The 26,562-nt window shown below is 38.7% G+C and overlaps 1 protein-coding gene across 1 annotated transcript; it reads right to left on the reverse strand.

Annotated features, from left to right (window-relative positions):
• Window positions 1–854: 854 nt before the first annotated feature.
• On the reverse strand, window positions 855–24,936 carry CIBAR1 (CBY1 interacting BAR domain containing 1). Its single transcript, XM_076329425.1, is given in 9 exon segments — window positions 855–1,686; window positions 7,642–7,761; window positions 9,417–9,530; window positions 10,694–10,798; window positions 15,085–15,186; window positions 19,678–19,746; window positions 22,564–22,798; window positions 24,831–24,892; window positions 24,895–24,936. Coding segments are annotated over 9 exon segments (945 nt in total). The 5' UTR covers window positions 24,922–24,936; the 3' UTR covers window positions 855–1,575.
• Window positions 24,937–26,562: the final 1,626 nt, after the last annotated feature.

Genomic DNA, 26,562 nt, shown 5'->3' on the forward strand with positions numbered 1-26,562 from the left:
CTACTAATCTTTTAGTGGGAATTAATCTAAGCACTGCTTCCTTTTTTATTCAGAATTCCTTTTTCAAGGCATAGTACAGAAATAATTGCTATTTGCATATATCTGTATTATACAAAAACCTGGCATAGTCATGAAGTTAACCATCTGTTTTGGATTACATGACTTTACTGAATATGAAATGGTAAAGTGGTGATCATCATAATTCTGATGTTGTGATACTAATATTTATTGAAGTGCCCTACTCGCTGAAATAGATGGGGATTAGTTACCTAGATACTTTTTAAGTTTTGGTCGTTAGTATTCTACTCCTTGTCAACAGTAGTTCAATGTCAATAGTATGTAATTCTGGTGTAAAACTATTTTCTGGGTTTCAAACAGAAACCTATATTGTGACATTTTCACTTATATTTTCATCACATTAATTTTTGGCAAAACCTGTTTTTCCACCTGTCGAAACAAGTATGCATTGCATACTTCGCATCAGTGGACAAAGGCAGCGTCAATATTAAAAATGCACTTCCTGGTTTATTTCCTTAACTGAAAGAATATTTGGTTATAACTTCAGATTTTTTTCCCACTTACAAGTTCAAATTCTAGATTTAAACGTGTTTCTACATTTAGCAGATACTAAAGCTGGAGATAAACAGTATGGTAGCAGCTTTCTGGCAGACAATTGTATGCTATTCAAAAGTGAACGTGCATAACCACCATCTCCAAACAGGATAAGAAATTACACTCAAAATGTGTAATTTCTTGTCTGTTTGATGGAATCAGTAACTGAATGAACCAGTTAAACACATGAAAGTTGAACTATACATACAGCATGTCAACTAATATAATAAATGTCAACTATATAAAATATCAACTAGTTTTATTATGAAGGCACTTTTATTTAAAAGCAAAGCAGCATTAAAAGTAGATACTGGGCTAGGTCCTTATTTGTTAATGTTCATTCTGTATGTGTGAAGAAATCAAAAGTCATCTTAGTCAAGCCCGAGGAAAATGAGAATGAGAAAACAATACACCTCACCCTGCCTTCTGCCATCCAAGGTGGGTAACAAAGTGAAATGTAACAGGATTGTTGCTGTAATCGGTTTCTTGAGTACTACAGTTACTTTAGGATGTATAAAACCAATTATGCCAGGTATAGCTACAGGACTTACTAAATCCAAGAGGTGTGTAGCGAGCAAATAAGGTAATACATTGGCAAAGTAGCAAGCAAACCCTTACGTTTGTAACTGCCTGTCAGCTTCGTGCAGTTTTTGGACACTGTTCATCATGTAAGTTTAAGCAAATGTGACTGCAGTATAACATCTATGCAAATATAATACAGGATTCTATTTAAATACTGAATTTTCTAGCTACTGAAATTGTCCATTTTCAGCAGATTCTGTTCCATTCTTTGAAACTGATCATTTGTTTCTGGCACTCTACTATTAGGGCCAATTCTTGCTCCTGTTGGAATTTTAAAAATACAGCCCCAGTGAAGTTTTTGACTAACACACAAAAGCCTTTATGTAAAGGGAAATCTTTTTTTTCCCCCAATCAAAAAATAAGGCTCTTAGAATAGTTTTGTTATCTCACTTCCTTAGTAGCATCTAATTCCTCCTCCTCCTCTTCTTCCTCATCTTCATCTTCCTCCTCCTCCTCCTCTTCATCTTTTCTTAGCATACTGTTGGAAATCTGCTAAAACAAAAATCCAACAAAAGTAAATCAAGTGTTTGTTCTCCTGAAAGAAAAACAATTCTCTGCTGGCATTTCCAGTCTAAATACTTGCAGGTTTTTCGTTTAGGGGGAGGGGGGAAGTTGTCTATCCCTTAACCCTTCAACTTCTAGTAACATGCACAATGCCAGCAGAAAGATATATGGCACAGAATATAAATACAGTAATGATTTTTAAAAGCCAAAAAAAATCCCCGTAGTCCTGAGAACTGTTATAGGATAGGGAAAACTATGCATTGATCGAATTAATGCTAAAAATCAACAGGATGTAAGTCAGTTTTTCTGTGGGTCAGCTGTCGAGACAGCAGGCTGAATATGAGTATTAGGGCATAATCTTACCTTGAAGACATCAAACCTCTTCAGTTAAATGAAAAACTCAACACTAGGCTGCTCTAAGCTGTTTTTGAGAATAAATTAGACGAACTTTACTAGAAGAGTCTTGATTCATATATGAACTTCTTTCCCTGCCCATCAGCGCTTGCCCTTCAGAATGATACTGTAGTCCTATTTTGGTTCATCAAATGTTAAAAACAAGTGCCAGCTGCCAAGCTTTCATCTCATCTGACAGATTCTGCCATCTATACTTTTTTCTAATGAGGGCTCAATCTAATTCCTATTGAAGACAGATTCTTCACAGAAGATGCGACATTTACAATTTAAAGTGGAATATATGTATTTTTTTTTTCTTTCCCCATAAGAAAAGGAACATTAAACTCAAAGATAGTTCATCTGGAATGCTTTTGAAAAATGATTTTAGGTTCAGCAGTTCTCTAAGGGCATCTGCAACTCTATATTTTCTGAGTTTTCTCACATACAGTGATATAATAAAACTTCAGTATTGAAGACAAAACTTGCCTTTTTTTTTTAAACAACCCCCTATTTTAAAAGTCCTTAAATGCTGGTTATTAAATTGACTTCTGAGATTTCATAATTCATACAGCTATGTATGTAACAAAAGATTTTTGTGTGTGCATAAAGCAAACTGCAATCACTGAACTAATGAAAGCAGAAAAATCCTTAGTCTTGTTGATGCTCACAAAGCACATAATTTAGCTTGAAGCAAATGCTTGCTTAGAAATCTCTGAACGTAACAGAAAATGGAGTTAATAATTGGATGAAGCTGGATTAACTTGAGTCTAAATGCCTAAACCAGCAATCTTTCATTCTGTGAAAGAAGAAAAAGACAATGACACTGATTTGTAATTGGAGATTAAGGAGTGCTGCAGATTGAGCCTGTTAAGGTAGCTTCATTTCAACGGATAGACTAATTTTCCAAGTTTTTTCTAGTTAAGAGCATCTGAAATTCTTAAGCAGAACTTCAGTCATATTTCTGAATAAAAGCTCCGCTTTCCCCTTTCCTGAAATAAGAGGTGCTATTTTGGCTTTAAGGCTTTTTTCTGCTCACTACTCAAGTACTTCTGACCATGCTGTAATTAACTACATAGTAAATTAAATATTATCACTGTTGGCAGTGAGGTCGTGGTAAGATGGCTAACGTAAGAACCAGACTGGATCAGAGTAAGGAAAGTGATAAAGGAAATTGGGCAGTTTAAATCCATGTTATTTTGCCATAAAGCTAGAACATACCTGTACTTGAAAATTCAATTTTTGATTATTTAATGCGAAAAAATAATTTAATTTAAAAAATTTAATGGAATCTGATAATTTGTTGTTCATCATAAACAATTTTGTGTGAAAATGAATTCTCTAAGTTTGCACATAGGTGATGACTGTCCTTGCTTAAGCTGTTAAGCTGCATGTTTCACTGCATGTGCTGCTACAGAAAGCACGGCAATTCTCATGTCTTACACGCAGCGGGCAGTGTTGGAACACCTGGATGCAGACATTTTCAGCCACGGTTGAAATGATACTTTGCTGTCTTAGAGGGCAGGTGCAAAACAGTTGGCTATATTAAATGCATGTGGATAAAACTTGTATAGTTAAGTTTGATATAAAATATCTGGAAAAGGTCATTCTCTTCTGCTATAGTTCTGTCTAAAATACAGCATACCAACCTGAATCAGTAAAACGAAATGCTGAAGATAAATTGCCAAATAAAGTGCAAAACGAAGCGATTTACAAAGGATTGTCATGAAAACTTAAATAGCCTTTTCAGAACTTGCGTAAAACTAAGTATCTGCAATAGTCATGTTTTAAAAAAGCCCTGAACCCCTGAAGGGGTTTTCTCATAATGGGGAGCCATCCTATGAAAAACAGCTTTCCTGGTGCATAGTTTTCTCTCCTGATCATATTAATTGCATAGAAATGAAAAAATCCAAGTCTTATTGTTGTACTGTCAGTGCAGCTTGGGACATTAATTCTTTCTAACAGGATTGTCCGTTGCTCCTTTCCTTGTGTTTTTTTAGTACTGTCTGCTAAATGAAGTCTGGCAGGTAGGATGGAGAAACTAGCATCTCAATTGCTTCAGCTAGTCCGAGCGCGAGTTGAAAACAACTATGAAAGTCAAGGGAGGAAAGAGTTGAGGGACAAAAGCACTAAGATGGACACAAAAATATCAGTGGTCTTTGCAAAATCCTGCTTTTGATAATTTAGCATACAGCAGTCCTTCCAGAATATTCACTCGAGTGTGTGACCACACTTAGATTATCATGTTGCTTTGACATCACATGAAGGCACCAGAACTTTAAAAGGAGGTAGCTCTTTGTGAAAAAATGAATCAAGCTCAAGGAGTACTTCAGATTTTTAATATGGAAATACTACAGAAAGGCAGTCCGCAGAACCAGAAATAAATACAGGGATGGTATGTGCTAAATCCTCTGAAAGACAAGTATTGTGTTACCAGCACAGTTTATCCCATCTGGTATGCAGTGACTTCCTGCCCCACCCCCTGCCTACAGGTTAGTGTTTGTGTCCCATCGTCCGTGTGTTCTGTGTCCCATCCCCCCCCCCCCCGTAGTCTTAGTCTGTGTGATTCTGTGAACTGCTTACCATATTATTTATACTGCTTTAAACTGAAAATTCCAAAGTACTGCATTATGGTCAGTAAGTTATTATGTAGCATGAAACCAGACTTGTGAAAACGTTGGCAGTGAAAGATCCACAGAAAGGTAAAACAAGTCACCTGAAGGTTTTTCTGAATGCAGCATTTTTTGCTAGTGAGATGTTTGGTGGGTTCCAGAGATTAGAGCCCTTAGTGTAACTCAAGGTACTGATCCTGATGCAACATACTATTTGCAGAATCAGAAAGGGCAGCGTGGTGGGGTGCGCAGAACAGGATGCCTGCTTCTTCTTTACTGCCCTATAGTGACTGCATTAGCAGGGTGTTCCACCCCTTTTTTCTGCCATGTGATCCTCCTCTGCAGATACACTGCATAGCCCAGTAAGATGACATTATTTTGAGATGTATTGCATTCTCCCTCTAGGTCTAGATGACTTCCCGTTCTTTTCAGATATTCGAGTGAGAGGTTATGAGAACGTTAACATCTGAAGTTATAGGTAAAAGAGAGGTCTAGGAGAATCATAGAATCATAGAATCATTAAGGTTGGAAGAGACCTCTAAGATCATCGAGTCCAACCGTCAACCCAACACCACCATGCCCACTAAACCATGTCCCTAAGCGCCTCATCTACACATCTTTTAAATACCTCCAGGGATGGGGACTCAACCACTTCCCTGGGCAGCCTGTTCCAATGTTTAACCACTCTTTCAGTAAAGAAATTTTTCCCCATGTCCAATCTAAATCTCCCCTGCCGCAACTTGAGGCCATTTCCTCTCGTCCTATCACTAGTTACTTGGGAGAAGAGACCGACATCGACCTCGCTACAACCTCCTTTCAGGTAGTTGCAGAGAGCGATGAGGTCTGCCCTCAGCCTCCTTTTCTCCAGGCTAAACAACCCCAGTTCCCTCAGCCGCTCCTCATAAGACTTGTTCTCCAGACCCCTCACCAGCCTCGTTGCCCTTCTCTGGACGCGCTCCAGCACCTCAACATCCTTCTTGTAGTGAGGGGCCCAAAACTGAACACAGTAGTCGAGGTGCGGCCTCACCAGTGCCGAGTACAGGGGCACGATCACTTCCCTACTCCTGCTGGCCACACTATTTCTGATACAGGCCAGGATGCCAATAGAATCTTGGCCTTCTTGGCCGCCTGGGCACACTGCCGGCTCATGTTCAGCCGGCTGTCGACCAACACCCCCAGGTCCTTTTCTGCCAGGCAGCTTTCCAGCCACTCTTCCCCAAACCTGTAGCATTGCATGGGGTTGTTGTGGCCGAAGTGCAGGACCCGGCGCTTGGCCTTGTTGAATCTCATACAGTTGGCCTCGGCCCATCGGTCCAGCCTGTCCAGGTCCCTCTGCAGAGCCTTCCTACCCTCGAGCAGATCAACATTCCCGCCCAACTTGGTGTCATCTGCAAACTTAACTGAGGGTGCACTCAATCCCCTCATCCAGATCATTGATAAAGATATTGAACAAGACTGGCCCCAAAACTGAGCCCTGGGGAACACCGCTCGTGACCGGCTGCCAACTGGATTTAACTCCATTCACCACAACTCTCTGGGCCCGGCCATCCAGCCAGTTTTTTACCCAGCGCAGAGTACACCTGTCTAAGCCGTGAGCCGCCAGCTTCTCGAGGAGAGTGCTGTGGGAAAAAGTGTCAAAGGCCTTACTGAAGTCCAGGTAGACTGGACCTTACTGGAGCAAGGTAAACTTGCAAGTTAGTCAAAATGGAGTTCCACTCCATCTCTGAGAGAAATCAGTGTACATACATTCAGTTTTCTGTTTTTTTGGTGTTTTTTGCGGTTTTTTTGAAGGGAGTCCAAAACATAGCTATCTGTGGCACCTCAAAGTAATTACAGATGCTTCTATACCCTTGATACAGTTTTACAGCACCGCAGGAAGTTCTCAAGGAAGATGGCAACAGATTTTTGACAGCTTCCTCTGGTCTTCAAAAAAATGAATGGGTAAACATTTTCTGAAGTAGCTTGAATGTGAAATTTGCTTGTTTGATAGAGAGGACAGGCAACATTCAAAGTCAAGGTTGGTCTTCATGCACTGAATCACTGGGTTCTTTTATCGTCAGATGGCATGACTCATACTTTCAACAACAGAATAACTCAACTGTAATAATGGATCCTTTCTGTGTTGAGAGCAGAGAAGGGGTAATGGTGTGTATGAAGTCAAGAAAACTTTTTAGTATGACAATATCAATGCATGATTCTATCCAAAGAAGAGAAGTGGGATGTGTACATTTTAAATTTGGCCATCTTTGTCTTTAACTGAAACACTGGTAAGAAGCATCTTAGTTACAGGACTAAGGCTGCAATAAAGAAAAAATAATTTAGCCATTTTGCAATGTCTGCAAGTTTACTGCTGCAAACAACTGTCAATGATTTTTGCAAGGTAGCTGGTTCAAAAGCAGTGGCACTTTCTCCATGTTCCACTTATTTTTATCATCCTCCTCTTCCTCACCTGCTCTGAATTTTCAGAGTATAAAAGGAAAGATCTGTTGGTCATGGGTTTGCTCTGCTGCTAGGAGGTATCACTAGTCTGAGTTAGGATCTGGTAGAGAATCCACACTCTAGAATCTGGATACTGAGAGTAAGAACATGCAAGTGTTATTTAAAGAAGGTCACTTCTGTTACCAATAAGCTCCTAGATCTTTTCTCTGCAAGATGCCACAGTTTGATGATGAAAGAAATAGTATCGCTGGAAATGGCATTTTTCAAAAGTAAACAACACAGCTTTAAAAGCTCATTTTGTTTTTCCTCAAATAAAAATGATATTTAGAAGCTGCGTTATTAAAAGCTCAATATGATCTTTATGCCCTTGGAAGTCTCTTTACCTTTGTAACTGTCCTGAACTGAGTAAAGATAGTGAATCCATGTACATGTACATTAGCTAAGGCTCTACTTAAGACATTCTTTTAATACAGTGATCTAGCATTTAATTTTTCTTTCTTACCTGTACTGTCCTCAATGAAGATTTTAAGGAGCCAGTTCTTTGCAGGGGGGACTTTGAATTTGCACGAACTATGTCTAAGCGAGATTGATAGTCTGGTGGATAGAGTGAGCTCCGAAAAACCTGTTCAAATGAAGAAAGCTGTGATTTGGGTGCCATGATACAGCTTGCAAGCTAACAATTGCCCAGACTGTAGCTAACAAAAATGCAGCATTGGACTATTAAACCTGCTCTAGAGAGGTAGTTTGGATTGATCGCTTTTAGCTGAAACAACCTCCTTGCTCAACCTGAGACATACCAACACACTTACGTGGTCCAAGTAAACATTCTTCAGAGATCTGAGGGGATTTACAAGTGGAAAACTGCAATGGTTTCCCACCAGCATACGTAGCTGGGTTTCAGGCTAACGTAGAGGTATGAACCCCAGCAACTCCCTTCAGGCTCTCCATTTCTTGGAGAGATGAACTCTTAGCCCCTTCACAAGCAAATCCTTGCTGCCACTCACAGCTGCATCAGAGAAATTTTATCTGTAATGTTCAGGAGATGTGCAGCTCAAGAAAATTTGGGAAAACCCTTAGAATATGGGGAGACTGTAATATCCATTATATTTACAAGTTCTTTCCAATAGCCAAAAAGAGTAAATTGTAAGACTAACAGCCTGATATTAAATATAATAAAGCTATTCGTGCAAGACTTTATTAATAAAGTCAAAGAAGATGGTAGAATTATGGTCAGTCAATATTTTTATGAAAAGTAAATATTGTCCAATTAACAGGAAATTTAAAATGAGATTAGAAATCTGGTTGTGAAAGATAAAGTATTGACTTAAAGGATATTTTTGAATTGGTGCCATATGACATTTTAATTGTGAAACTAGAATAGTACAAAATTGCCATGGCGTAGTTTAAATGAAGTAAAAATACCAAGTAGTCTCAAATGGGACTGTCACTGAAGAATCATGATTTTGTATGTCTTGCGCTAACTGAATACTGCCATCCTTGGTCCTGAGCTATGTCATAGAAGAAATAAAATTAGGACTGGTAAGATTTACAAACAAAGACCAAAAATGATCCAACTTTTCTTGACAAGCTGAACACATATACACAACATACATTTCAATGATAGTAAGTTTAAAGGCTCAACATCCAGAAGAACTGCAAGAATAAATAAAGGACTGAAAAACACGTCTTGGGAAAAAAGAGACTATAACTCAAGGAGAACAGAAAGGGTGACTTGAAAGGAAGCTGTAACTGCCACAAGGCAAAAAAAGCAATTTGGTAACAAATGTCTCTTAATTCTAGAACAGCCTAATAAAAAACAATGACTGGAAGATGAAAACAAGCAAACAAAACTCAGAATAGAAAGAAGAGAGAGATTTGTAATGAAGTAATCAGTCTTCAGAACATCTTATCAGAGCAGCGTAAGATTTTCTCTTACTGTGCATCTTCACAGCGAGATTCACTGCAGAGGTGTTCTTTAAGAACTATGATTAGCTGAGCTTGGAGTGGCAGTTAATTTAGGAAAAGTCTCTTATCTGTATTTTGTGGGAAAGATTAGATTGCCACTGCAGTTGTTCGCTGTTTTTAAAATCTCTGAGCTTATAAACCTGCATGCTCTTGCTGGAGAAGTGCAAAAAAGGGCTCGGTATATATAAGAAGTTTGTTCTGGGAACCTGAAACCTATGTTGCATTTTCTGCCTGGGACATGTATGGCCCCAAAGTGTGAAAACTGTTTTTATGTAGTAAGTAAATTGAAAAGCAAATCTTAATCACTCTTACCTCTAAATCTTCGTTTTCATCAATATTTTGGATATTTTGGTAGGCAGCAGTATATATCTCTAAAGCTTTCCCATGGAATAACATTTCAATAGTTATAAATTCAGAAAATATGTTCTAAAAGCAAATGAAAACAAAGGTCTTCTTAATGCAGTACATTTCCACTTCAAATACAAGAAATTACTGAATTCTGTACTTGGTATTTATATGAGACAAATAACTGCATGATACCTAGTAGTTTTAAGTAGTCAGACCTGAATTTTAGAAATTAAACATAAACGCTGGCTGGGCTGTCACTTACGTGGTTGTCATTTCATACTAAATTCTAAGTAAATGCTTGAGAAGCGGAGACTCATTAGGAATAAATAAAATGCTAAAATGCATGCTGAAAATGCACTTGATATTCCCCGATACGTATTTGCAAGATGTAGTCGGGGGATTTTTGCTTTATCGATGGCAATCTTTTTTAACAGGTTGGGGACAAATGACCTGTAAATGCTATACATATCTATAATTTACAGATATTTATTTTAGATAATAAAATATTCTTTATCTATAAAAAAAGCACTTAATGATGACATCTTCCCAACTCACACAATCTTTTTCATATTACTCTAACATCAAGTACTGGTTGGTTTGGTTGGGTTTTTCAACCATCTTTCATTCTTTCCTGTTTAGTCTGTCTTTTTTTCCCCCCCCAGTAAAAAAGTATCTCACTCCAGCAATTTTATAATTGAATATGAGATCACACAAAGCAAGTGTTTTTCGGTGACTATAGTCTTTGGGACTTAAGCCACTTAATGTTTGACTTTAAGAGAGAAATGAAAGCTTTGAATACTTGCAGTCACTGAACATTTTGTGCTTTCTGCATCAGTAAAACTTTTAACTGCAGTAACCTACAGAAATTTCAGCATGGATAAATATATTATTTATTTATCACTGTTTCTGTTAATTTTGCTGATAATCCACATACATCGTTCCATGAACAAATGCAGCTACCAGTGAAATAGAATACAGCAACTGTTGGAAGGTGCAGATGCTAAACAATCAGATACAGGAAAATTCTGAATTCAATAAACTGTATGAATCAATGAACTGATTTTTTAATTGCAAAGTTCATGATATTTGGATTATGAAATAGTCATGAATGCCAGAAGATATATATTTATGTAGGCTTAAGTTAGTAACAAATGTTGCTAATCTTACCAAACAGTAACTACAGTAATTTTACTATGCAAGATGAAATGTGATGTCATATACTGAAACGTGAGCACACATACTTTTATGTCCTTTATTTTCTGTTTCTCAAAATTATCAATGGTTTCCTCTAATTGCCGAGTTGTTCGAGTTGCATCCAGTGAAGCTCTCTGCAATTCACTTTCAGCCTGGTAAAGTAACACAAAGGTGAAATTAGTCCTGTATTTGATACAAAGCTATTTGCTCTAGTTGCCATGAAAACATTTATGTCTGGGTTTTCAAAATACTACACATCTGTGTTACTGTATTTGTAAATTTGTTTGTAGCTTAATAAACAAATAAAGATGCCTTCTGCACCGTTGTGACTTTGATCTGAAACATGAAAAATGACTAGCTGCAGCCAGTCAGGAAAGTCGTGCTGCCCTAATCCATTTTCTGTAATAATCATCTGCTAATTCCACTGAGCCAGCCCTGACACTCTGCTAACGACACAGTGACTGGGTTCAGGGAATTAACCCAGCACAAGGGTTTACCCTTCAGAAAAGTTAAGTTTTTTTTGTTAAGCTCGTGTAAAGGAGAGGGCAGGAGTGCACAGGCCAGAGTGGTGGATTAGAGCACCCTTTATTTTCAAGTGCAGATCAGCCTGCTGGGTCTAGAATGAATCTTTTCCAGTGTCATGTGCTGAACCACATCTTCCTAAGTTTTTATAAATTGTTTAAATAGACAATAGAACAGCAGCTGGAACTAATGCAATTCTCCCTTAAGTATCTCAATTGGCAGACTAGAGTTAATATCATTTTTAGATCTGTCCTGGTTTTGGCTGGGATAGAGTTAATTTTCTTCCTAGTAGCTGGCATAGTGCTGTGTTTTGGATTTAGCAGGAGAATAATGTGGTAACACACTGATGTTTTAGTTGTTGCTAAGTAGCGCTTACACTAGAGTCAAGGACTTCCCAGCTTCCCATACTCTGCCAGCGAGGAGGTGCACAAGAAGCTGGGAGGGGGCACAGCCAGGACAGCTGACCCAAACTGGCCAAAGGGATATTCCATACCATATGACGTCATGCTCAGTATATAAACTGGGGGAAAGCTGGCTGGGGGACAGCAACCACTGCTCAGGTCTGGCTGGGCATCGGTCAGCAGGTGGTGAGCAATTGCATCATGCATCACTTGCTTTGTATATTCTTCTATTATTATTATTTTACTTTATTTTATTTCAATTATTAAACTGGTCTTATCTCAACCCACGAGTTTTCTCACTTTTACTCTTCCGATTCTCTCCCCCATCCCACTGGGGTGGGGGCAGTGAGCGAGCAGCTGGGTGGTGCTCAGTTGCCAGCTGAGGTTAAACCATGACAAGATCCAAAAGGATTTCAGGTATTTTATATTTTTAGTATTTTTATATTATTAAAATATTTTATAAAAAAATCTTCAATAGGGCACTGGGAAGGGGAGACACCAACCAATCACTAATGCATAAATATAGTTTTTCTTATTTTGTTACTACAAAAAGCATTTTAGATATTATTTTAATTAGATGTAACTATGAACTGTATAAAAATACACACTACCATTTAAAGAAAGATATTGAAGCTATTCTGGTTAAGTAAAGTCTGAGAACTGTGTACTATTCCAAAATAACAATGTAAAGATGTAAGAGCTTGCACTTGAAGACTGCAAAATTTGGGTCTAAATTTATTTTATTTTCCATACATTACTGGTCAAACATCATAGACTAAGACAGTATTTACTTACAGGCTCTGTAAGTGAGTATCATCAGGAATCTATTGTGTCCTGGGCTTTGGAAATAGTATATGGATCAAGTAATTGTATCCTACGATCAGGACGTAGGATTCTTCCCATTTCTACAACACTGCAACTTAGAGGAGGGGTTTTTTTGTTTGTTTGTTTTTGTTTTTTTAATAAATGGAGACACCACAGGCCCAGTTCCCATAATCTAGCTTTTAGTGTTATATGTATATGGAACCCTAAGGCATAAGGCATGCTCTGTCCCTTCTTTTTCTTTGATTAAAATCTGATAACCTTATATTACAGGATTATGAATTTGAAACAATCTCCTTACAAAAACGGCTTAAAGTCATAGACACAATTCTGCCATTACTGGGCAAACAACATTGGTAATGATCTTTAGTAGTACACAAAGTCACATGTTCATCTCCCTTTCTTGATTTTGCCCAAAACACAGGAGGAAAACAGCGTAAGAAAAGACGTTTTGTATATTCTCAATTATTACAATCAGTCACTCTCTGTAAATGAAGGCAGCAGTTATGCATAAGCAGCCATTACACATACAAATACAGTATGTTATTTCTATGATAATCAAATACATCTCAATCCATCTTGAATAGACTGGCCAGATTTTGTGCGCAGATGCATTGGGAAAGGAATTTTGTTTGTTGTAGAGTGAAATGTCTAAACTTGCAGAACCTGCATAGTTTGCACAACAGCAGTTTGATATTTTCTCTTCTGAAACACTCACCTGTGACTGGAAATATTAGTAAAGGAAAAATGGCAAAACAACAATCACTATTCATAAAAGTATCTGTTTTCACTTCTACTTTTAATATATTGTGAAGTATTTACCTCAGATATTTCAAAACTTCTGTATACTTGGAGGGTGCTATTATTATCTTGTCTGAAGCGTCCTGCTGTAAGACATTACTTACAGTTTGTTATAGCTTTGCTAGAATTCAAGTATCCAGGCCAAAATATTTCAGGACAGCTGTTTGTCTTGGACTGAGGGTTTGGTTATTTATTTATTAAAAAACCATAAAAATAAAAAATCAGACAACCTAGGTAGACCATTTCAGGAAAAAAAAAATCAATTTTGATTTTAAAAAAATGCATTTTTATATTAAAAAAAAAACTGGTAAGGTTTTATTTTCAAAGCTGTACTACCCCCACATTTTATAAGATGGACTTGAAATCTGGGCGTGAGTACAGATCCTTTGCTATCTGTGGCCAAAGTTGTTAGCTGCTGAAACATCACAGTTGCTCAAGAATAAGAGAACCACTGCTGGAGCCTAACAGCCGTGCTAACAAACAAGGTGCAGCCTCTCTCAGACCTAAAAGCTGACCTGCATACATCCTCAAAAGCAAATGAACATATTCCTGCTCCCAATACTTTTTATGCGTTTTGTGTTGATCACTTTAAAATGCAAATATGTAGCGTTTGGTGCCTTTGGCCATATGCAAAACCAGACTGTATTGAGATTTAATAACTCTTCAGGCAAAGTCTTAAGTACAGAAAACACAGGTGTTACAAGAAGCTAAGCCACAGAAGGGTATTTGGGAGTAGCTTAGCAAAGAGACAAGAAGAAACAAGCTAGGTGCCAGCGATATACCCATGAAATCAACTGGGAATTAGCGAAGAGGGAGAAAAATGGGACCAGTCTCCCTTTGGGGAGAATAGCTCACTGTTATCATTTACTCCCTTAATTCTAATGGAAGAGAACTCTGCATCACAGCTCAAGTTCTAACCTCATGTCTTTATTACATGACGAACTCTAGTCATCACTTGATTTAACTGATTTGATTAATATTAAATGGGAATTCTTTGGCAGAGACAAAAATAAAATTTAATTCTCCTTGGTGGCATTTGACCATCACAGTCATTGTCGCTCTTTCTGCAGTCCCATGCCCCAGTCACTAGAAATATCCTAATTTCTGAAATAAAGTTGATGAAATCTTACAAAGAATAGGACTGTTTCACTCCTGAGTCCAATGCTAGAGTGTAAGAGAAAACAAACAGCATATCATCATGAACTTAAATGCTGTATCATAATACATAGGCATAAAGGGACTGAAGTAGGATTGCCGTGATCCTTTATTTTGGCATTTCCTAGACCTAGATTCCGACTCCTTCAGAATTTGAAACTTCAATGAGATTTTAATGGAAATTCTGTGGAAGCTTAATTTTTCCCTCTGTGATACAGAACAGTATACTGGGGAGGGTCACTGGTCTTTTGAAAGGAAGAGTAGTCTGGCTGAGTATTCTACTAACCGAGTAACAACTTTTCCTTTCACACTTCATCTCACAGCTTATGGAACTGTGAGATGGAAGAAACTTATACCTCATCTAGGTACAAGGAAGCACAACCACCACCAAAATGACAGGGAGAAAAACAATAAACCAAAAAATCCACAGAAGTAAAAGAGGAGTTGTCTGATTACACTTATTTTCAAAAACCTCCAAATTCCTAGATGCCTCCAAATGCCTACCTCTCTTGCATAAACATATCAAATACTTTGTAGTTTCTTTTCAATCAAATAGGGAGTAACAAAGCAGCTATTATAAGCTGTAATTCATCATAAAGTTTAAGAAAAGATTCAGCATCAACATAGGAAGCAGTCCCTCTAAAGAGCATTTTTCTCTTATCACTTTCTAAACACAATAGTTTAATTCCTGAGAAATTTTAAAAATATTTCTTATAGCCATTAGAAATACAGGATACAATAATGTGTCGATCTGATGGATTCCGCTGACGTGTCTTTTCCAGTTGAGATAATTGCTTGGCTTCTCGGTTCTTTGCTGTTAAAGTTGCTTTAAGATCATCCTGGAAATAAAATGTTTTAGGCATGTTTGAAATAGATCTAGGATAACACAAAATGCACTTTTCTTCATAGATGCATTGCCTAGAAAACATGAACAAAACTTCTGCTTTAAACAAAACCAGATTTTACTGATCTCAGCCTGTTAAATGATCCCCTGAAAGAGAAGTCAATGGGGACCAAGAGAGTTTAGCACCTTGCAGAAGTCTCTGCAGCACACACTATAATTTAGAATGTGGGGGAAAAAAGAAAAAGATATTTACGGCTTTTCATGAACAGTACAGTAGATGGTCAAAAGCTGAGATCCCCAAAGCAGTAAGACAGGCACATTCCAGGTTTAGCAATGGCATAAAGGTGGCATTTAGAAATAAGAAGTGGCACCAAATAAAACAGTAAGAAAAAAACAAAACAGGCAGCAGTCAGTACCAATCAGAAGTTACTGAAGAACAAAAAACTGCTACACAGAGCTTAAGGTACCATAGAAAATCCATGGCTGAAAGGGTTAAACTGCATATTTATATATGCAGTTAGTAAGGTGTGTAAATACATTTGGAACAAAATACATCCTAGTAATGATGTCATTGGAGAAGATGAAACTTATTGATCTAGACAAGGCAGAAACTGTTGATAAATATTTTTGCTCCTCATTTCCAAAGCAGAAGTAGGATGTACTTCTAGGAAGATCTGTGACAATTTAGGAACGTTTACATACCACTCTCAAATTCTTGTTCATGCTATAAAACTGTGTTTTGCAAATAGTTTGGCATACATGGAATCTAAAATTGTCAGTCAGATATTTATCACTCCATTGACCCAGCTATGGGAAATGACATTAATTTTGATGGCTCTAATTTAAAGGAGCAGTACCTTAGAACAAGCAGAAATACAGCCCAAAGGAATCAGTCTAACAAAATCTGAGGCAGGAGTTGGGCATGCATTTCAAACCATCATTTCCTCTAAAAAGACCAGTTCCCATTTATCTACCACTCCAGAATGGAGTGGATTAAAGCTATTAAAAACTATAATCTTGGGAAGTTGTCTGTGCTCCTTCCCTGGATTTCAGAATTTTAACATGGTTGTAGGTCTCCTTCACCCACAAAGACATGCAACCAAGAATGTCTCTCTTACAAAAAGTTCTGTGATCCTGTGACCAGATCACTAGTCAATGACAACCACAAGCGTGCCAAGTTTCAGAGTGCTGTGTTTCTTCAATGAGTCTGTACATGAGGTCAGGATTAAAACATGCAGTTTCTTCGTTGTTTCTATCCTTACTGTCTGTTTGTATGTCCTTATGTATATGACTGTCATTTTGCTTCAACTTTAGGGACACAGAGCTGGTTTCTGATAATAAAAACAATTGCATCTTTAGCCCATCAACACTAATTTTGCTGCTGTTCCTTCAAAAGGGAATTTACACCACCTTTAAGGCCACCTGAAAGACTGCTGGAAAGGGCTTTCTCCTTTATGAAAACCATGTGGCTGCAAGAAAAGCAATAATAGAAAAAACATTTATTGCTTTACATTTTAAATTTTAAATTAAAGGTAGAGAAAGAGAAGAGAAAAACATATTTATTTTTGCCATAGAACAAAGCAATTTTGTATCTAATGTTAACAGCTGCATGTTTAGTGTTATGTGATGACTAGGCCCTGTAACAGCACTGACTTTATAGGCCCATTTAAAACAGTCAATCAGATTTAGCACTGTGGCTGAAAGGGTTCTGACCTTCATGCAAAGTATACTTGAGAATGCTAAGGAAACCACTAGAGTTACCATTGTAAAATTCCGTATTTTCTTTCTAGCACATAGCGACTTTGGAAATACCTACAGGGACTGCACTATTCCCTTCTCTACCTCTGTTCTCTGTAGCAACAACAGCCATCAAGCATACTTCTCTGCTAGCCAAAGCCTGACAAAGATTTGGTGCTACTGTGGCTATAGTGGTGGAGCTATATACAAGTTTTGGATATACAAAGGTAGGGCACAGTTACAAACACATTTTGTCTAGGATGTTGAAAAACTGAAAAGGATGCAGAAAAAAACCCATTTAAAAAATATTCAAAAGCTGGGGAAAATGCCATTATGGTGAAAGAATTAAGGTCTACATTATTAGCTAACTGAAAAGAATGAAACATGGGTTTTACTAGCATCTAAATACCTTCAACCAGAAAAAAAAAACAGAGCATCACAGAGCTCTTTAATCTCAGTGGAACATATAACAAGAACCAAAGATTAGGTGAGGTCTTTCATTTAAAACAAAACACCACAAACATCAACTAACCACTAACTACTACAAACAGTCCTACATTCCCCTCCAGTGTCTTCAGACCAAGATTTGATATGTTTTTGGAAAATATGCTTTAATTACACCCAAGGAGAAATGGAATGGAATAGCCAGTGAGATAAAGGACAGGTACAGAGAATATAAAATTATTCATAGTCCCTCTGGCTTTCAACTATGAATTCAAGTCACACGTAAGAACTCTGGTCAGCCATCTAATTTCAAACCATACAGAAGTATAGCTACAGTCCTTCCAACAGACAATGAGCTGGCAGATCCTCATCACTGTACTGTTACCTGCTTTAGTCACGGAAGTTATTAAAGCAAACCAGTCCTTTCTTCTGCAGGTGGATCACCTTGGTTTTATGATGTCCTGTTTTATATGAAGAAAAGGAACCAGGAACAGAGTTGCCAAAAAGCAGAAAAGTAAAGATTGATATGTAGAACAATGAAACAGAAAGAAATCCTAAAATCCTACATTTAAGCTGCATTACAGGACAAGAATATTATACTAGCTTCCACTGAAGCTGCCAAATCCTGCCCCAGAGAGCTACTCAGCGTAGTAAGCCAGGACATGTGAATGAAACAATTTTATTGCATCAGCAGTTAAAGGGCAACATTATTCTCATTGACCTGGGCTTCTTTAAAGCATTTAGTATCACAGGACATTGATGTCTTACCCCACAGAAATAGCAACAGTTCTTTTTAGATACAGCACAAAAATAGTTTGTGTACACCCTGGAACAGATCCAGTAAGTAGCAGTGAGAACAACCCCTTTGTAAAAAAAACCCAAACATATTCTGTCTGGTTTTACTTAATCAGCTAATGTAGTTACAGGTAAAGCAGTCCTACAGCTAGCACCCTGTGCCAGCTTTACAGGAAGTAACAAAACTTCCTTTTTCACTAGAAATGTCCCAGTGTTTAGAGATGATAACGGAAGACCAGACAGCTGAATTTTTAACCAAGGTTTATGGTAACGGGCAGGGGGGAAAAAATAAAATCATTTAATGGCCTACATCTGTAGTGAAGTCTCTCTTTAGTTCAAAGGTACATTGATAAAATAGTTAATCCCATCTACAGTTAAGAATGCTCTTGTACTCCTCACTGTAGCTAAGATAAACATTATGTAATGCTTTCTGGCATTCTGAAAGGCAAAGACAACAGGAAATGCCATTCACTGTTGAGAGGGATGACCCGGCTTCAGTTGCTTCTGTTCTCAGCATTTACTGGCTATCAGTGGCAGTGCACCTCAAGACAGTATCTTCAATGCTTCAGAAGCCCCAGGCACTGCTGTACAGCTCTGCGTCTCCTCAGCAACGCTACTGCCACAAACACATGAAACTTGCCTTCCACCCTCAACGTTTATATCCTATGGAATACTCAGTTAGTTCTAGGTCTCACAAACTGGGTTTCAGAGTGACTGTTAAGATACCAAATTCTAGGATACAGGCTCTGTAGCCTACAACTCTGCTAAGGACTACCACATGTAGTACCACTCAAGTGCAGGATGCATTTCCTTCATAATTGTTTCTCTAACAACCAAGTGAGATAGCTGTGTAGTTACGCTCCAAACACTGTACTCGGTTGTCCACCGTATTGAAAAGATACAAGAACAAAAACATATGAAAAATGCTAGTTTGAGATGCAATGCCACAATGTACTCAAATTAACCATGATGAACACGCTGTAAGATTTTTGTATGTAAAATACCATCAAATAAAGATCATTTTACCTTTTGATTTATATAGATTATGATAGATATATACATCAATTACAGATTTGAGTTTACAGGACAAAGGTATCCCCTATGTAATATATAAGTTTTACGAAGAACTAATTTCATCCTATAAACTAGTATCTGCTTATTAAAATTTACTTGCTCAAGCTTATCCCTCCTCGAGAAAAGAAATTTACAGATACTTTGTGGGAATATTTGAAACCCCTGTATACACTGTTTCCAGAATATAGTGAATAAAGAGACCTCAGTTTTTTGTGTATCTTTAGGTCATCCTGATGACTTTGCAGGACAGAGAGGGATTCAGGGATTCCTCCAACATATATGTAGCTTCAATTCAGATGTATTACTATATAATTTAGTTAGACCGATTACTGCAATATGAAAAATCAGAACCACTCCCCCCTGTAAAGCAGAAGTTTTCAACTGAGTGGCCAGAACATCAAAATGTACCTTGTGAGAAAAGAGGTGTTTAACCTACCCTTTTAAGTTTCACTATGGTCCCGTAACTTTTCAGAGGTTCAACAACCTTGGCTTCAAGCCTGTCAACCTACAAGAGAAATCACAAGGTCACTAAAATCATCCACATCTATGGTGTGCAGAAACAGGAAACAATTAATTTACTAGTGACTCATTAGGAATTTAGCCCATATATGCTGAAAATATAGCAGGATGGAGGTTTTAAAAATATTGCAAAAAACAGTCTCAATTAAATTAACCAGTTATAAAAATCATTTATATTTTGAGGAGCTCAAGCTGATTTCTAGTGGAATTCCTTTTTCTTCATGGGCAATACATCACGATAAATAAAACACGGAGATTCTAACAATTGAGTACTAAAACACTGCATCTTGGAGATCTGTAGCTTTCTATCTAAAGTTAAAGATCAATGTATTTACTCTACACTTGTTGATTGATTATGGACTAAGACATCCTTGCTATCAAACATACTGTACGAACCGCAACACTTCTGTTCTTAAAAATAATGGAAACAGCATCGTAGGTACTGAAAATATTAAAAATACCAACAACAGGTTGTGTAAAATGCATGAATGCTCTCACAGATGAGTGCACCTGAATTTTTGTTTCATAGAATCATAGAATCATTGAGGTTGGAAAAGACCTCTAAGATCATCGAGTCCAACCATCAACCCAACACCACCACCCACTAAACCATGTCCCTAAATGCCTCATCTACTCGTCTTTTAAATACCTCCAGGGATGGGGACTCAACCACTTCCCTGGGCAGCCTGTTCCAATGTTTAACCACTCTTTCAGTAAAGAAATTTTTCCCCATGTCCAATCTAAACCTCCCCTGGCGCAACTTGAGGCCAAGTTTCAGTTCTCCTCGTTAGAAAAACAGCTACATATGGTCAGACAGGCAATAGGATAAGACCTGCCTGCTTGTCAAAACTGACAATACTGCCCGAGTGGCCCCAGCATAAGCTGCCGATGACTTTGGACCAGTGAGTCATCTGGCCCATCGCTGTTATGTCTAAATTAGGACAAGGTGCATACCTCTACTAGGAAGGGATAGACATTACACTCCCCTCTTAACTGGCAGTCACCAGTCAGCCAAAATCTATGCCAACTGAGCAAACATTTCGCCTTTACTACACTCTACCAGTACACTGTCAAACAATTTCACTTAAACTATCAACAGAATAGAATGGAATAGGGCAGTAAGGCTCTAAATGAAGCACGTGATACAGATATACCAAATAACCTGCCCGTCTTTCTTACTTAACCCTTCTACATGTTGTGGAAGTACCTCACACCTCAGCATTTATATATCTAGCACTGCAGCTGAAGACCAGAAATCGATAACCCTTATAAGCTCATTTTCTCTTGCCCACATTGTCAATATATATGAAAACTGTTAACTAACCTGATGCCCAAAAGAAATAAAGCTGAGATTATCTATTTGGTTTTCATGAGCAAAGGAGAACTTGATTTAAAGGCTAAAAGCTTCTCTTTTCCTTTGCTGCTTCTGCCTTTTCTCCTTCAAAGGGCAGTGGTGGTTTGGGGACACGCGTGGTAGGAGGATGTAGGCCAAATGTCAGGTTTTAAAAACACACATAAAAATTGAAAGAAGCAAAACTCAAGTTGTTACATAGATACCTCAGAATTACAGATTCATAGTTCAAAGGTGAAAACGGACAGAGATATCATGTAGTCTGACCTCACATACACCTTTGGCCATAATATAAATTTACGCCCATTAACAGAGGGATAAATTGCTATTACATCAATTGAAGCATAAGGACCTATGTGTGGCTCAGCTGGAGCCAGATGCATAAGAGCTCATGGAAAAAAAATAAAAATCACACTATCTACACCCTTGGATTTCTTATTACTTCTTAAAAATCTGGCCCTAAATAAATTGTTAAAGATCCATGTGTATTTCTTGTTTTTCAAACCCTCTACTTAGTAGACTAGACACCTCATAGAATACCTTCTTTTAAAAGGTTTTCTTTTCTACCTCGTTAATATAGAAAGATGACTTGCAATGCTTCTTTTAAAAAAAAAAAAAGTCCTATCTGAAAACATCAAGAATGTCAACTACTTCAGTCTCTTTTTTAAATTATAATGGTTCTTAGCTTTTCAAAACTGTAGACGGGAATTTTCTATGCCTTACTGAAAGAATAGATATGTACTCCAAAAACTAGTCTCAGTACATGTGAACAAATTTATTTTTTCTTAAATCTCAGCATTTGGAATTCTGGATCATAAGTTACGGTTTGACTGGCCCCGCGCATAGGTGTGTAAGTGGCATAACCACCTTTCTTTACACTCTCACTTACCTAGCAGAAATGTGACTATATTGTCACACGTGGTCCAGATCAAGTTTGTACTTTTAGTGTTGAACTACAGACTTATGAAATCTACAGTGGTCCCTGATAGTACCTCAGAGGGGCTGCCAGTGCCCAGTGAAGGTTTCTGGTTAGTATTCTCTTCCATACTGCTTCTGATAACAGACTCAGCAAAAGGAAAATGACTGATTTTAACTCAGCTGGTGCTAGACAACTCAAGTCACAAAACTAAAAGAACACTTTATTAACCATAAATCATAATCCAAAGCCTAAGACCAATAAAAGACTTGCTCTGTCTCAAATTCTGTGAGTGCTCATACGGATAGTTTCACTGACTTCAACAGGACTAATCACAGGCAGTTTTCACTATGTCATTAGCAGAGTAAATGATGAATGCTTTGGCAGCCTATCCTGCTCTGCCACTAATACATTTAAAAGTGTTTTATCCTATGTTTCTCTCATGATTGCAGAGTATATCTTTTCCCTTTTAATCACAGATAAGTAACTGAAAAGTTCAGATGGCAAACACAACATGTACAGCTTTGATTTTGTACCTCTGCCTGGCGATAATCCTGAAGTCTGGAAAATTCATCTGCAAAGTTTTTCAGTCCAACTTTTAAGTTTGGTGTCTCTGTAGCTGCATATGCATATATTTCATTTACTAGAAGATCTGCTTTGTCTCGTAGTCTGGCAGTTTTACGTACATATCCAGCAAATATTTGGCACAATTCACCAAAATGTTTTTCCACGTTTGAAACAGCATCTTGTATTTGTCTAGTCTGATTGTCCCTGGATACCAAAGAAAAATAAGTGAAAAGCTAAGAAGGGGACAAATGTTTACAACACATACAGAAGAAAAATTATATAATTATACCATTAATAATTTATACATGATTTGGACATCTCATTTCAGTGCAAAACAGCAATCGATTCTTAAAAAGATAATGTTGTAACAGTCTGATGTAATATGTGCTTATTTATGAATGAATAACAAACAAACAAGCAGGATTTATACTTAAAGATCCAATAGAGGAAAACCCAAATCGCAGAAATCAGCTTGGAAGTTTTCTTCCTGTGGTTAAGCCAAAGCTCACTATTACTGTTGGTATTAATTACTAACATAGTGGTAACACCTGCAGGTCTCAAACAAGACTGGGTCATACAGCTTCCTGCAAGAGTCTGCAATCTAAACCGACAAGTCAATGGTTGGAGAAATTAGGTAGTAGAAGGAAAAATCTGTAAAGGTATTAAATGTTCTTTAAATTGTGAACAGGTACCAAACTGCTCCTGGTCAGCACTACAGAGGACAAAGATCCCTGAGAATTAGAGAAGAAAAGTGAATGGACACGAGCATAGAGGTGAAAACTCTAAAAACACAGAAAGGACGTTAATCACACCAACAAATTATTTTCTTTTTAATTATATTAATTTAATTCATTTTTTTTAATTTGAACCAAATGCCTGTATGTTTCATTATTAATGATCTAGATAACTCATTCTGAATTTTTAATTAATATATTTCCCTTGATATTTTGCTTTCCTATTCCTACATCTTTTGACGGTCTTGCTTTAGTTCTGCTTCAGTGATACTATTAAACCAAATCAGTATCAGTGAATTCATGCCAGCTGTTGTTGATCTGACTGAATCAACTATAGGACAACTTAGCTAACAGTAACTGCCAGATACTGGGTCCTAAAAAGTCTCCATAGTCTACATGAGGTGATTCACGTGAAGTGCTGGAATTGTCAGCAAAAGAATTCACTCGTACCACTGTCTTGGTGAGGGACAGAAACAAAGACTTCCTTCATATCCTTAAGCTATCCCAACTCCAAATGCTGACCAATATTTAAATATTGACTTAATATCACAACACATGAAAAACAGAAAAATTGGAAGAAATTAAATACATTAAGACTAAACAACAATGCAGTCAATTCAACACCTTTCTTCAGGAACTCTTCAGGAAAAGTATTTCAGGCCAAAGTTCTGCTACGGGCAAAAACCCGGTTGTGTTGCTTCATGGCAAGCAGTCTAGAAGACTGTTCAAAAGAGATTTTGTTCAAAGAAAAAAAAAATTCCAAGTTGTTCAGTCCTCCAGGACATGCTTGAGCATAGAACCATTTGAATAGGAAAGGTTTCACCCAGTGAGTGGGAAAGTAAGCGTCTCATTAAGTATTAATGAAGTTGTTTTTCAAAATTAATGCTATCTGATAAAATCTTCAGTAAAAGGTACATCTTTCATATTTTATTGGAAGGTCTTCATGTCAGAAAGTGTTCCTCTCCCAGGGGGAAGCCTTAAGTACGTTTCCTCACCCACTTTACAGTTTTTATCTCACAGTACTCCCATGCAAATAATATTTAGTTTTGGGACATGAAACATAACATTTCCTTAGATGGGGGTGTGAAAAGTTTTTTTTTTCCCCTCCTAATTATTTGTGACCACTTAGAGGCGGCCACAAAATTATCAGCGAGAGGCCCGATTAAATCGGCAAGTCTTTACTTCATCTCTGCATAGCACACTAAGCCTAGAAAAGTTTTGCGGCCTTTACCCGAGGAAAACAGAGGCGGATCCCCCACCCCTAGGGAGGTTAGCTGCCGTAAGGGGGACTTGGCCCGCATCGCCCCCAGACCCCCACGCCACTCCCCGGGTACCCTGACTGAAACAGGGCCTCCTCCCCTGCCCAGCAAGGCCAGGCGACGCAGCCAGCCCCCGCCACGCAGGCCCCCAAGAGCAGCCCTCCGGAGGACGGGCAGAGACCCGCAACAGGCGCCGAGGCGGCGGCACGCCGGGGCCTCCCCAGCCCCTCGCCGCCCCGTTACCTGGCGTCCAGCCCGCGGCCCAGCAGCATCATGGCGGCAGCGGCTATCCGGCGGGAAAGAGGGCGGCGCTCCGCGTGCGCTCGGTTTCCATGGACACCACCCGCCGCCCGCCCGCCCTGGGCCCCGCCCCGGCCCCGCCCCGCCGCGCCGCCTGTGGGGCGAGCTCCGGCCTCTCCTTTCCCGAGGGCGTCGGGGAGAGCGGGTGGCTCCGTGAGGGGAGTCGGCCAAGTACTCCTGGCCCCCCGAGGGACGGGCGGGCCTTCGCGGACCGGCTCCCGCCCGCGGAACTCCCCCGTCCCCCTCGGCGGCTGGAGGGCGGTTAGGCCTCAAGCCCGCCAGAGGGTCGAGGCCTCCCGTTTCCGAGCTGGCTGTCCCCCGGAGAAGGGCAGCGCCAAGGCCCGGACCGGCGCGGGAGCAGAAAGAGGGAAGGCTCGAGCCTGTCTCATAAAAAAAAAAAAAAAAAATCAGAAAACTAATTTTTTGGTAAATACTCTTTTTTTGCACATCCAGGCTTGGCAAGTGAGAAGCAGAACCAGCTCACCAGCCTGCCACTTCTGAGGGAGAGATGCTGAGGTTGGGCAGCCATGGGGAAAAATCTCGTGGAGCACCAGGAAAGGTCTTTAAAAAAAGGGAAAAAACCCCCACTTAAACCCAAAATCCCCTTTCTGTAAAGATAATGTATTGGGAATGTGACTTGGGGACTGTGTGGGCACCATCCTGTCTCAGCGCTGAAGAAAGAGGTTGCTGGCAAAGTCCCAGCAGGTGGTGTGCAAGACATGCAGAAAAAGGCTCTGACGGAGGGAAGGTAGGAATTGGGCTGTCCTCAATACAAACCTGCTTGAAAATACAGCGATGCAGGAGAGCTAAGTACTTAGACAAGTGTTAGCATGCATGAGAAAATTTTATAGGCTTGCCTGAGCATGTGAATAGAAACGGATTTAATTAAGATTTGGTTTTTAACTTTCATGATTTTTTTCTGTTAAAAATAGATTATTTAGATCACTTAAGCTGAAGCTTTAATTCACCTAAAGTAAACTACTCTTCAAATAATGAGGGTCTGTTTAGATCTACTTAGTGGTTTGCACCAACTAAGCTGAAATGAAATGGTGCCATTTGTCCTGAAGGAAGGTTTGTGAAATCAGTGGTAAAACTCACCCCAAAGGTTTGCAGCCCTTAAGGACTTGGCAGACTAATACATCTAATCCCAAAATGTCCTTCAGGAGATGCAGGGGTGAGAGGTCAGCTGTTACCTGAAGGTCTTAACTTCTTTTGACTGCAGGCTTGGGATGAGAGGCTATGTTTATTATTAAATCAACCCACTATTAATAATCTAATAAATCAGTAAAATGACCTAGCTAATAATGACATCACTATTATTAATGTGCAATTCTGTAATTCCTCACACTGCAGCAAGATCTGAGTTTATCATTCTTAACTCTTACTCATTACACACAACTACCAGTGAATTACAGCTCTATCACCTGTCTCTCTACCATGTCACACTCCCTGTTAACCGGGGTGCAATATCATCTGCCTCTGGACGGATTTTTTTTGGGGAAAGTTTTTTTTCCCCAAAAAAATCCCCCAAATTCCCCTTCAATTATCTAGTTCATACTGTCTGCATATAATTTACCTTGCACACTTTCTGAGACATACCATTCCATTTTAGTCTTGATTCCTCTACCTAGCTCCAATTAACTCCAAGCACTTTATCCTATATGCAAACAATTGA

Source organism: Aptenodytes patagonicus, chromosome 2 (genome assembly GCF_965638725.1).
Source record: "Aptenodytes patagonicus chromosome 2, bAptPat1.pri.cur, whole genome shotgun sequence".
NCBI classification, from domain to species: Eukaryota; Metazoa; Chordata; class Aves; order Sphenisciformes; family Spheniscidae; genus Aptenodytes; species Aptenodytes patagonicus.